This window comes from Peromyscus eremicus, chromosome 9, assembly GCF_949786415.1.
Source record: "Peromyscus eremicus chromosome 9, PerEre_H2_v1, whole genome shotgun sequence".
In the NCBI taxonomy this organism is placed as follows: domain Eukaryota; kingdom Metazoa; phylum Chordata; class Mammalia; order Rodentia; family Cricetidae; genus Peromyscus; species Peromyscus eremicus.
Window position 1 is genome coordinate 62,499,544 of NC_081425.1, and position 14,024 is coordinate 62,513,567.

Consider the following 14,024-nt stretch of genomic DNA (forward strand, 5'->3'; position numbering starts at 1 on the left):
GGAATCCTGCCAATCAAATTCTTCTCAAGAGCTGATTTACAACTATGTTAAAAAAAAAATCGCATCACAAGTATAAAATTATAATGCACATTAAATGGGAATTAATTCAAACTTGCTTCCTGTTCCTATGTTTTAAATTTTATCATTCCTAAAACATAAAAGAAGCACTGATGTTCCAAGAGAATACGACCTTTAATTTCAGTCAGGAGTAGATGAGAGATTGCTCTAATGCCCATAGTATTGGCTTAGGTTTGCATGAGCCCAATTCCTCCTAGAAATATGACCAAGTTCCCTGAAAATTGAGACTTCTAGCTTGAGCATACTGCAATTATTTCAGGGCCCTGAGGTAGCAAAATGAGATTTTTAACCCAAGCCTTCCAGGAAAAGACATCAGGTCTCATTTTTTTATCTCCTCATGCCTCCCACACTCGGCAGGAATTATTCTTGCTTGACAGGGATATCTTTTGAAAAAGTCTTCATTTGGCCATTATCTTGACAGGTGATTGTGCTGATGCAGAGAGGAGGAGGAATGGTTTTCCTAGAACGAATACTTTATGTTTTTCTCCTGCTAAGTTTTTCAACTACTACTAAAAAATAAATAATTTTAACTTCTTAAATGTTCTCACAGGCCAACTGCTTCTGTTTCACTTGCTACAAGTATGTTCTGTAAATGGCATAACTGGAACCTTTGGGATGGTTGTAGCCAGGAGAGAGATTTCCTTAACCTAGTAGATGCACTGTGGGGAAACATGCACTCTGTTACTGGTTCCTTGAGCCAGTGGGCCCAATTTTGGCACAAGATGTTTATTCCCTAGCTGAATTTGTACAGCTCTGCAAATAAGTCAGTTTTAGGGGTGAGCTTCTGCTTGGCTTGGCTGCATCTCATGGGAAGTAGTTACAGGCTCGCAAATTCGTCCCCAACTATCTTAGCTCAGATAACTTAAATTAACGTTGTGAAAACAGAGTTTTATTGAGGCTTGTTCTGCCAAGTGGGTCTTCGGCAAAAGTATCTTTGTTTCATTTCAAAGAGGATGTTTATGGATTGCAAGGGCTCTGCCTCCTCCTCTGTCTTCAGAGCCCCTCCCAATGCATCTCAAGTACAAACTCTCTGTCACCGTGAAGCACAGGATCTCCCCCCTCCAACTAGACTTGTCTCTCAGTCCCATTTGTAGGACCTAGACTATAAAATTAGCACCATTTGCATTTGAACGATGATAGATCAGATGATACTGCTTCCAGGTCCGGCATATGGAAAGAGTAAAAGTCACTTTCTCTCCAAGGAGCTTGCCAGCTGGGTTCCAGCCGGGCCCAGAGCCCCACACAGAGGTTTGAGGAGCCATCGGGGAAGGCTGCCCTTGCCTGTGGTATTGTTGAGGCCCTGGCAGCTGCTGCCTGCTGCCTGGCAAGGGTGGCAAGCACAGCTTCTCCCAGGAATGCATCCCATCACCTGGCAGAGCCAGAAGGGGCCCTCCTGACTTACATAACCACTCTCCAAACACATTTTGCTCTTGCATTATTGAGAGGAGCTAGAACAGTGTGTTAAATAAGCTGATGTTCAGAGGTGCTCAAAGTATATGCCCATTTACAATGTCTGCTTGGTGCCCAAACGTCTGCCATCCCCATCCTGAAGAACAAGAGTTTTATGGATGTATGTGGGCATTGTCCCACTGAACATGGGATCTATATCCTATATAATATTATACTCCAAGCTGGAAACATTTGCCAAGGCAAGTAGATCTGGTAGCTCCTCCCAAGAAGAGGAGAGGAAGCATGTGTTAGACTGATTGCCCCTGGCAAAGCCACAGAACTCGCCTGTGATCTGTGTCTGAACTGCAGTTATGCGCAGTTGTAGAAAATGTTCTCTGTGCTCCCATGCTCTGCCACACTCTACACCAGTGGTTCTCAACCTGTGGGTCATAACCCCTCTGGGATCACGTAGCAGATATTTGCATTACAAATCATAACTAGCAAAATTACAGTTATGAAGTAGCAACAAAATAATTTTATGTTTAGGGGGTCACCACAATATGAGGGACTGTGTTAAAGGGTCGCAGCATTAGGAAGGTTGAGAACTACACTGTCTATATCCACCCATCATTTATTTTCTGATGCCTCTCTCTTTTTGCTAACACAGTCCTTGTACTAACAAATATTCTCCCACTGAGCTATACTCCAAGCCTTTGGGGTTTTTTGTTTGTTTGTTTTTTGTTTGTCTTGGTTTGGTTTTTTGTTTGTTTGTTTTTTGGGGGGTGTTTGTTTTTGTTTTTATTTTGAGATGAGTTCTTTTTAGATAGCCCAGGCTGGCATTGATGTTAAGATTCTGCTGCCTCAGTTCATGAATGCTGGTACTGGAGGCAATAGCACCCCAGGGCTGGTTGCCCTGTCTTTGAAAACGGCATCACAGAGCAGGCCTGACTTTTCAGAGTGGATGTCTATGAGCACCCGAGACAGTGAGTGACTCACTCCTAGGCACCTCTTACTTCCTTTGGCCAGTCCCTCACTTCCATTTCAGGACCTGGGCTGCTAAGAGTAAAATGAGAGAAACAGGGTGAGGTAATTCACTTTTCCACCTAGTTGGTCAGCTTTCTGGATGAAGAGCCATTTTTAAACAGTCTTAAGTCAGGTTTGGAGCACCATCAAAAGCCTGCCCTATTATTTCTCAAAAGTGTTATGAGGGCTCAAATGGCCCTATTGTTTATTAACATAATTGATTATATGTGATTCCTGGCTAATGAGAAGTCTCGTTAGACGCGTGGAGTGTAAATTGTCCAGAAATGTTTTAATATCCGCTAGCCTACATTCTCCCAAAATGCTCACCTGTGACAGCATGCTGGACTAAGCTGCCAGGTATGGCTCTGAACCCAGGAGAAACTGGTTACTGTCACTCTCTATAAATGATCCAAAGCTCAAGGCCACCGAGCATGGAGGAACACACTTCCTTTTATCAAACTATTCCCTGTCTTTTTCACTAGGCATCATACACTGCATTCCCCAATTCCAGAATGACTTCATTTCCTCATAATTACAGATAGGTAGTTAAATGGCAATAAAGCAGTTTCTGTGTACAAATGGGCCTTGATTGCTTTTTAAGATTCTCACCAAACCGATTTCTCTTGGAGCACACCGTGTTTCCATTTTCACCCACGGTTAGAATTTGATGTTTCCGGTTGGCTGGCTGCTCTTGAATGCAAAAGAGGGAGCTCAGACAATAAGTTTTAGAAACAAAAGGATGAAAAGTTCAAGATTCCAACCCAAGCTGTTTCTTTTTAAAGTACCTAAGGGGACATGAAAGCAGAGAAGGAGTGGGACCAGGGGGAGGTGGATAGAGAAGGTAGTGAGGGGCTGAAAATGATAATACACACACACACACACACACACACACACACACACACACACACACATTCCTATGGACGTGTGAAAATCTCACAGTGAAACCCACTCCTTTGTACACATAAAGCTAATAAAAAAAAAAAAGACGAATGTCTCTTAAAACCTTGAGATGCCCTTTCCTGTATCAGAAAGCTCACAGTAACTCATCTGTCAGTGCCCCCAGATGTCTCCATTCTATCCCTTCTGCAGTTGCCTGGTGTCTTGACTGGGACGAGATGAAGGAAGCTGGGCCACTGGGGAGAAGACAAGATAATCTGACTTCAGAGCTATGACCTAGTGGCTGCACATCTGTGGCACATGCTTATAGGTTTACCTTGATAGCTGGTCAGTGTGAAATCACTACACGCGTGTGTTACAGGGAGACCTAAGATCACTTTTCTCCCTCAGCCCTCAGTAGGTCACAGCACTTGAGGAAATGATTTTAAATTTCTGACATCCTTCTACTCAAGTGCTACCTGCCTCCCTAGGCTTACAACCCAGAGCTCTCAAAAGTGGATGAGTACCAAGCCCAGCTCTAGAAGCCAGCCTGGCGTTGCATCCTCAGAGGAAGCACAGTTTCTGGGTTTATGGACGTGAGCATGTCATTGCCCTCCCAAGGCCAGCATCTGCATACTAGGTATCACATTCTTTGTTTCTTGGCCTAGGCTTCAGGTCCCATTTTCCTACTCCCTCTCCATGCCTGTTCTTCCTACCTCAAGGCTCAGCAACTTTGTCTGTCCTGTCCCAGAAGACAGCAGTCAGGCTAGCAGAGGGGTTGACTGTCCTGTGCAGAAGCGGGGGGCAATGTGGGGAAGCATGCCCACCCTAGTGTAAAGGGACTTTGAGCAGGGTGGAGCATGCCACTTGGTTTCTTATCAACACAGCCCATGAGCTTGTACGGGATACGGAACATTCAGCAATATTGGACAGCGTATATTTTCATGTCCTTTCTCTCTCCTGCGAAATATTGGCCATTTTCTCATTTATTGTTTAAAATTCCACGGTCCCCACTTTGAACTTGGTATTTTATCAGAACTCCGTTTGAAGTAATTAAGGTATTATGTGTTAAAGCCTGTGTGGCTTTGGCTTGTTTACTCTGTGGGGAAGGCTGGCCGGCGCATCTCCCATGTCCTCCTGCTGATACTCCATTACAGAGTAACACGAAGTGCTGGGTGGCCTGGCTGTATCTGAGCAGCTCCACTGTCTTTACATGTGGAGGGCTGCTGGGAGGAGCGAACCCCCATCTCCAAAATGTTCCCAGCTATTTTCACTTCTGAGCAGTCACGTCCTGGTTCCTATCCCGTCTGCACCTTGGTGCCGAACATGCTCCCCAAACCCAGTTCATGAGCAGAACGCCATTGCAAAGCTGTTTCCGAGGCAGAGGACCAGCGCTGCCCGCTGATGATTGTCAGGACTTTGTGCAGCATTTTCCTTCCTTTAGCTAGTCTACTTTTTTCTTTTCCTTTTTGCTGGTGGTGGTGGTGGTGATGGTAGTGGTGGTGGTGGTAGTGGTGGTGGTGGTGGTGATGGTGGTGGTGGTGGTGGTGGTGATAGTGGTGGTGGTGGTGGTGGTGGTGGTGGTGGTGGTGGTGGTGATAGTGGTGGTGGTGATGGTGGTGGTGGTGATAGTGGTGGTGGTGATGGTGGTGGTGGTGATAGTGGTGGTGGTGGTGGTGATGGTGGTGGTGGTGGTGGTGATGGTGGTGGTGGTGGTGATGGTGGTGGTGGTGGTGGTGGTGGTGGTGATAGTGGTGGTGGTGATGGTGATGGTGGTGGTGGTGGTGGTGGTGGTGCTGCTGCTGCTGCTGCTGCTGCTGCTGGTGGTGGTGGTCCTGGTCCTGGTGTTGGTACTAGGAATTGAGCCTCAGGCCCTGTGCAGAAGGATAAGTGCTCTACCGCTGAGCTACATTCCCAGCTTATTTCTCGTTAAATGCCTTTTCTTCGCCTCTGCATTTCCAACCAGAAAATCAATTTTAGTTTTGTGTAGTTTTTTGCTTAGTTTCAAATTTTAAAAAATCAATGCATAAGATTGATTTAATGAGAGAATAGGATGAAGAGAGACAGAGTTGATTATTAAGCTGGGCTGGTGGAAGGGTAGTTCAGTGGCAGAGCATTTGTCTAGCATGTACTATGCCAGGGCTCAATTCCCAGCATACCCGAAACGAAGAGAGATGAGATGCCTTGAAGCCAGGAAGCCAGCTCTTTAGGAGACGATGCCTTGGTGGTGACAGTGTAGCTTTCACACCAAACTGTGCACCGCCGTGGGGCCCAGTGCAGGAGGGGAATGTATGTGTTCAACAGGTCAGGGTTTAGCTTCCATTTTAGAGGAACCTGAGATTGACAGATTATTCGACCATGGCGAGGGATTTCGGTTAGCCAGGGAAAGGAGCGGTAATTCCTCCACGACCCGAGGGGAACCAAGCCTCAGGCCAGGTTTTACCCATTGTGGCAGGAAATCATCCCTGGATTTCCTGAGTAAGGCCCGGCAGAGGAGGATGGGAAAGCTGCACTGGATGTGCATTGACTCCAAACCTCAGACCGAGGTCTTGCACTGAGAACATTAATTCTGGTATCCTAAACCTCATCTCTGCTAAGGCAGTGGCTCTATTCACAGTAAACAGGGAGACAAGAACTGCTAACCCCGGACCCTATGACCTAGAACCTGTGCAGAGAGAAAGGTTTAAAATATCTCATGGGCTTCATATCCTGCAGTGAAAGTTCTAAGGACCAACTTTGGTCATCGGGGCTCCTCTTGTCTTTGGTTAGAATTGCCCGGTCCCCAGCTTTTATAGGGTATGGTAACCTGCGTTTCACAGTCCAGGTCTCATCTGGGGTACTCAAGGATGCTTTGGAGTGGGGAAGTCAAGCTCTTAGGACATGCTCAGCTTGTCCAGAGGGCATCTAGGTGTGGTAGGGAGGATGATTTCCAGTCTTCACAGCTGTGTCACAGTCACACACCATCTTACCTGTCTGTTTCTCCTGCTCTAGGACCAAGCACACCTGCAAGAAGACGCTGCTGGAGGAGGTGCAGGAGCTGGAGACCAAGTCCCGAGTCCTGGGAAAGCGATGCTGAGAGACAGCAATGGAAAGAGGTGGGCTGCCCCCCCCCCCCCCCCCCCCCCCCCGCGCGTGTTCCCGCCATCTCCGATTTCCCCTCCTGGGCTCATGTTCAAGGGCAGCGTGGTGGGTTCAGTTTCAGGCGTTCTGATTACATGCTGAGAATGTGGTCAGGGTGAGCTTCAGATTGCGTCTTCTCAGAAGCCATGAGAATCTGAGTTTCTGGGTCACTGGGCCTGTCCCCAGGTAATAGGAGTGGTTTTGTTGGGTTTGGGATGTGGACAAAACAGTCTTGTGAATAACGAACAGCATAGCAATATTTTCTTAAAGGGGAGGAGATGGGACTGAAAAAGGATCCAAGGGGCAGGCCTTTGGTTTCAGGCCCAACCATGTTACCCGAGGCAGAGCAAGTAGAGGAGTATGTGGTTAGTGATGGAGAGCTTTAGCTGTCCATGAACGTTTCGTTACAGTCCACTTCAGTAGACCTGAGGGGGTTTCCCCCTTTATTTACATTTTATGTATATGGATGATATTTTGCCTGTATGTAATGTAAGTTTGTAATGTACCACATGTGTGCAGTACCCACAGAGGTCAGAACAGAAGAGGGTGTCAGATCCCCAGGGTCTGGCGTCACAGAGATGGTTGTGAGTCCCTATCTGGGTACTGGAAATTGAACCAGAGTCCTCTGAAAGAGCAGCCAGAGCTCTTAGCTGCTGAGCCATCTCTCCAGCCCCCTGAAGGGGGATATTTTTAATGAATTATCACAGCTTAGTAGATTTGAGAAAGGTTGAGAACACTCTTGGCATATATATTAAGGTTTCTATTGCTGTGAAGAGTCACTATGACCACGACAACTCTTATAAAGGAAAGCATTTAACTGGGGTGGCTTCCAGTTCAGAGGTTCAGTCCATTATCATCATGGTGGGACATAGCATCATGCAGGCAGACATGGTGCTGGAGAAGTAGCTGAGAGTCCTACATCATGATCCAGAGGCAACAGGAAATGAACTGAGACACCAGGCAGTATCTTGAACATAGGAGACCTCAAAGCCCACCCCTACAGTGACACACTTCCTCCAACAAGGCCACACCCACTCCAGCAAAGCCACACCTCCTAACAGTGCCAATCTCTATGAGCTTGTGGGGCCAACAACATTCAAACTACGACAGCATAGCAGTGGCTGCTTCTCCTCCTTTGTCAGCAAGCGTCCCGCTGCTTGGCCCCACACTCAACAGGTGACTGGGAAGAGTGTGTCTTTCCTCCCATGAGTTCATCTAGTCAGGATAAATTTATCAGAAATCTATACGGCCCTGGGCCGAGTATCATCTGCAGTGTAGAAAGATGGCCATGTTTAATGTGGAATATGTAGGAAAGTCTGAGTGTTCTTCTCCTAAGTGCCTGAAAGGAAATCTGTAGCTAACTTCTAAGGCCTAGAAACTTATAGAAGTTTCTGCTTTATTTTATATTGTGTTTGTTAGAACTATCTTTTACAGCAATGGAATCAAAGATACTTGGTTTGTAACAAAGGGAATTTGGGGTAGGACTATTGATCGGTCCATAAAGTGCTCACAGGGCAAGCACAGGGACCTGAGTTGGACACCAAGCGAGTAAAAAGTCAAGCAGGGCAGCACTTGCAAGCCCACCACTGGAGAGATTTCCGTGTGAGATGGTGGATTAGAAGCCTCACCACTGGAACTCCATAAAAGCAGTCGGTATAGTACACCGTGAGTTCTTACCCTAGCACTAGGGGAGGTGGAAATGGGTGTGTCCCTGAAGCTCCCTGGCCACTGGTCTAACCTAACTAGAAACCAGTCTCCAAAAATTAAGGTAGGAAGAATGAGACCCAGGGTTGCCCTCTGTTCTACACACGCGAGTACACACACACACACACACACACACACACAATCAAGCATTTTGGAGATTTGAGAAATGTTGTTTCAAATAGCTATAGATATTTTAGGGAAGGTTTCAGAGCACGGGATTGGCATTGCAGTTTTGGTTTTGTTTATGGTTTACTTTTTAAATTTTTTATTATAGATTTATTTATTTTATTTTGTGTCTATGAATGTTTTACCTGCATATTTGTATGTGTACTGTGTGTGTGCCTAGTGCTCTCTGAGGTCAGAAGAGGTCCATGGATCCCCTGGAACTGGAGTTACAATCTACCACGTAGGTGCTGGGAACTGATCCTGGGTCCTTTGTAAGAACAACAAGTGCTCTTAACCACTGAGCCACCTCTTCAGTCCCTATGACTTACTGGTTAATAAGTGAGTGCATTAAGCATTGTGTTGGTGTTTATAAACCAACAAAACCAAAATTATTACCTTCCATAAGCTTAAAACTAGGAATACAGATGTTGCTCCGTGGTGAAGTGCTTGCCTAGTGGGCCCAGAGCCCTGGATCCCATTTCCATCACTGGAAGGAAAAACAAAAACAAACAGATAAACGTAACATTATAACTAGGTGGCAGGATTCTTTTAAATGTCAAACAGTTTAGATGCAGTACTCAGTACCTACTCGATTTCCCACGACCTACGTTTTTGAGACCTGAAAAACGTCATATTCATAGGCTGCAAAAGTTGGAGTGGGAAACTCAGGCAAGTTGAGATTGATAAATAGTAACAAAGATAAAATGCACAAAAAATGGGGGTAAGCACAAATTTTCACCGTCCGAAGACTATGGGCCCTCTTATATATCACAAATTCTCAAGCCTGAGTGAGATTGCTAACCAAGCATAAAGAACTTCTAAGTAAAGCACAATTGTCAATTCTAATGAGATATACCCGAGAAGAACATTCCATATACTGTGGTCTGAGTTTGCACAGCTCGGGGCAGGGGCTTCATATGGTCCAGAAGTTTCTCTGTGTGGCCTGCACTTGGCAGCATGGACAGACAGTCAGAAGACCTGGGGCCATCCAAAGAGGCTTTCATGCTGGAAATGGGCTAGGAAAGAGCTTAAGATATAAAGGACCCAGGAGGACAGTAGCAGTGAGTGTGTGCCAGGCAGAGGGCACCCCTGTAAAGACATCAGTAGAGATGTGCAGGCACACACACACACACACACACACACACACACACACACACACACACACCACACAGTTTGCAGGGCCACAGGCACTTTGTAGAGGTCTGGGGTCTGTGTGAACTCTGGTGTGCCCCTGGGCAATCCAGGAACACAGTGACACTGTCTCTTCATCTGCCACAGGCAGCTGACACTTTGAGGAGAAGAGGAAGGTTTACAAAATAATACAGATGGCCTGAGCCCTTGTGAGAGTGTGAAGGATCAGCTGTGTGTTCTGCCAGAGAGTCGCAGCAAGAGAGGGAGCTGTGGACTGTTAGCCTTGAAAAAAGACGAGAGCCCCATCTTCCTTCATAAAAAGATGGGGTGATTCAGGGCCTCTTGTACTCCACCCCTGAGCTACACAAACCCCTCGGATCTGTCAACAGAGAGGGGACAGAGACACAGCGTCATGCCATCACCCTCATCAGCCTAAGGGGTCTCCCTAATCTAAGGGAACTCGGCTCAGGATAAGCCTGGATTTGTAGCTTTAACTCAGAAAAAAAGAATCTCAGGCTGAACCAGTATGAAGCAGAACTGAAGATATTAAAGGTATTTTAATAGAAGCCCGAGCATGAGGATTAGGAGAAAAAGACACTCAGAAAATCATCCCCATGTATAGGGCTCTGCTTCTCAAGTGAGAATAGGAGGAGATTGAGGCATACCCAAGTTTAGGTAGGAGAGATGCAATTCATCATCTTAGAATTACTCATATACGCCATTTGGGTGGCTCTGAAGTTCCATTTCAAAAGGTTATTAGGAACCCTCCCCCCTTACTCTCTTGATAAGAGAAATTATAAGGTAGTGAGGGGTGCCTTGGGCTGATTTATAATCTGATACCAGGAGCCCCTAGGATTGCACATGGGGTGCAGTACATGTCCCTTCCCTGTAAACTGAGTTTCTGGTCAGATTCCTCGAAAATTGCAGGTTTATGGGGCGGAAGGGAAAGGCCTGCGGTAGTTGTTAACTACTGGAATTCCTGCTTCATTGCTGATGGGAGGTGCTGGGTGAGTGGTCCTTTCTCGTCTCACTTCTCCGAGATGTTTCCTGCCTTTCAATCTCGCCTTTAGTGTGTATCTTCCTGTCTGTCTACTGACAGGATGACGGGCATGTGCCACCACACTACACCACAGCCAGCTTTCGGTGGCAATGGGGAACAGCCAGGGCCTTGGGCACACGGGGCAAGCACCCTGCCCTTGAGCTCCCTCCCCAGGCCTTGTGAATGTAAGTTTTAAACATCTACCAGGTGTGATGGCACACACCTTCAATCCCGCTACTCAGGAAGCAGAGGCTGGCAGATCTCTGAGTTTGAGACCATCCTGGTCTACAAAGCAAGTCCTAGGACAGCCAAGACTACACACAGAAACTATTTCAAAAAGCTAAAGGAAGAAAGAAAGAAAAACCAAGTAAACAAGCATCCACTTAGAAAAGTCTACCCCTACACATCCGAACAGGTCCCCAAAGGTAGAGTTTATGTGTGGTTTTCTACTTGCTGCATTTGAAGACCCATGCCCCTAACCTAGGGTGAGTCCCATGACTTTGTAGTTGGTGTGATTACACATGTACATGTCTGCAAGAACACATATTCAGAGTGTGCATGCCATCACGAGGTCAGCCTTTCCTTTTCTTATTGTCCACCACGTCACTCTGGGATTGCTCACCAGTGGTAGTGGGGATCCACTGTCCCCCACAGTGTCTGTATCTATCCTTTGTTTTTCCCCCTTCTAATTACTCTGGGTTTGCTGCAGGTCATCTGCCCACTAGATAATAGGGCAGGCTGTTCTCTCCAGGAGGCGACTCCATCCACTTGACCTCCTGAGAGCTGCCTCCTCCCCCCTCTTTGATGGCTTTTTGTTTGCTTTTTCCACACCTGCTTGGATTCCTGGGCACCTCCATGCTGGGAGGGGCCAGTGGGGGATGGGCCGAGGGGTGAGCTCCCCCTTCCTTCTAGACTCTGGCTAAGCTACTGATCACACTGGCCTTCCATTTCCCACATGTTTGACTGTCAGTTCACCTCCCCCGACTCTGTGTGTTTGTGTGTATGTGTGTGTGTGTGTGTGTGTGTGTGTGTGTGTGTGTGTGTTATATTGGCTCACAGAGGAAGTTCCATTAATATTAGTTGACTGACAACTGGAAATGTCAAAGTCCGCCTCAGTGAGGTGGCAGCGAGGGGAGGAAGGTGGCCTGGTGCCTGGCTTGCAGGCTCATCTTGGAGGTGGCCACAGAGAGAAAAGGCTAAAAGAGAAGCAGTCACTTCGTTTCCAGAGAAAACCCGTTTCTCCTACCACTTGAGAAGAGAGGAGTCGGCGGAGAGTTGGCTCAGCACCCACGTCAGGCTGCTCACAGCCAACTGTGGCTCCCACTTCAGGGGACCTGACACCTCTTCTGGGATCTGCAGACACCTGAATTCATGGACGTACTGACACGTGTATGCTCATGACTTTAAAATAATAAGAATAAAAATTTTAGAAAGACGGTATCTCAGGGGCGGTGATTTAGCTCAGAAGGTAAAAGCCGCTTGTTGCCAAGCCTGACGACCCGAGTTCGATCCCTGGGACCCACGTGGTGGAAGGAGAGAACCAGCTCTCAAAAGTTGCCTTTGGCTGAGTAGTGGTGGCACACACCTTTAATCCCCAGCACTCAGGACGCAGAGGCGGACAGATCTCTGTGAGTTCAAGGCCAGCCTGAACTACATGGAGAAACCCTGTCTCAAAAAAAAAAAAAGTTGTTCTCTGATTTCCACAGATGTGGTGTGGTACACCCACACACATACACTCAAAATAAATGAAATATGTATATAGTACATGTACTATGTATGTGTATTTTATTTTATATGTATATATAATATATATAAATTTTTAAAAGCTGACCTCAGATAGACCCCAGGTGGCACTGGTTCCATGCTGTGGGTTAAACCCGGAGTAGCAGTACGTGCCTGGGCCAGCCTCTGCACCAGTCCCCAGCCTCCACCTCTCACACCATTCTCACATTCTCCGGGGACTCTTAGGGACACTCTGCCAAGCCCCAGCATCCAGGTCCAACTCACTGGCAGAGAGTCCAGCAGTGTCCGTTAGGATTGTGCTCATGAGAAATAAAACAAAAATCTTTGGGCACGAACCTTTAAAAACTCCTTTGCGCCAAATTTGTAACCACAGTTTTGAGATGATATCCGGGGTCCTTCTGTATCTCATTCACTCAACAGTATTTTAAATTTAACTCACTAGACATGTATTTATTGGGGGGGGGGGGGGGGGTCATGACACAGGCATGCCCTGCATGTGTGTGGGTGTCAGAGGACACCTTGTGGGAGTCAGTTCTTTTCTCCTACCATGCAGATTCTGGGAATCAAACTCAGGTCATCGGGCATAGCAGCAAGCTGAGCTTTACCTGGTGGGCCATCTCTCCAGCCCTAGCAAACTAATTTAACCTACCATTTTGATGAACTTGTTATGTGAATCCCAGTCTTTGACTGCAGTTTAAGAAGCCATTGCATTTTTTTTTTTTTTTCATTTTCTGGAGCTGAGGACCGAACCCAGGGCCTTGTGCTTGCTAGGCAAGCACTCTACCACTAAGCTAAATCCCCAACCCCGCCATTGCATTTCTTTACCATGCCTGTTTCAGGTTGAATCTGAACATCCTTCACAGGCTCACGTTTTGAATGCCTGGTCTCTCATTTCGGTTGCTATTTGGGGAGGTTCTATAAACGTTGGAAAGAGGAGTGTGGCTGAATAGAAGTGGAGTCTCTGGAGGTGTCCCTGCCCAGGCTTCGGCCTCACTCCCTGCTTCCCAGTCCACTCTGAGGTGGACAGCTGTCTTCCGTCACGTGCTCCCGCCCCCACCGCCGTGATTCCAATGAACTGAGTCTCCACCAGGCCTTCCTATCAGGCCTGCTCCCCCTTAAGCTGTCTCTTTTTCTATTTGGTCAGAGTAATGGAAAACTAGCTGATTCGATAATCCTATGCTGTTCCTTCAGTAAATCAAGTTAACCTGTGGGATTCATTGCACAAGTAAGTCCTGTGCTTAAGACGTTGATCTTAAGGATCGGTCAGAGTTAGACATGTGGAGGGCCACCATGCTACAAAGAGCTTGGGTAACCAAGGGCAACATTGTCTCGGCCTGGGTTTGTCCTTAGTGGAGTGTATTTCTTGTGTGTGGTTGTGTGTGGTTGTCCGAGGCGGAGTGCGTTTCCTTGTGTGTGGTTGTGCACTGTAAAGACACTAACACCTCTTGAGGTCTGCGTTGGTCAGGACACTCTCCTAAGCCGTCTTCCCAGGAGCCCTTTTGCAAGTGGAAGCACGCAGGCACGCTGATCTCTGCAGAAGGCCCACCCTGTATAGCATTATCCTGTATGTCTAAAAATCAAAGGCGTAAATGAAAGAACTCTTTCTTCAGGGTTTTAATACTTTTCCCTTCTTTATTCCTAAGGTGTAACTCAATTTTTTTTTTCTGATAGGAGAAAATCTACTATGACTACTTACTTTTATAGCTATAACAAACTAACGTCCAAAACAACACATAAGGGAACAGGCTAGCTTTCC

General features: G+C 46.8%; 1 protein-coding gene across 1 annotated transcript in view; it reads left to right on the top strand.

Moving 5' to 3' along the window:
- Atp8a2 (ATPase phospholipid transporting 8A2) overlaps positions 1–14,024 on the top strand; it is a 591,431-nt gene that overhangs the window by 540,895 nt on the left and 36,512 nt on the right. The window contains 2 exon segments of the mRNA XM_059273541.1: positions 6,358–6,422; positions 6,425–6,461. Coding sequence (XP_059129524.1) covers positions 6,358–6,422; positions 6,425–6,461 — 102 coding nt within the window.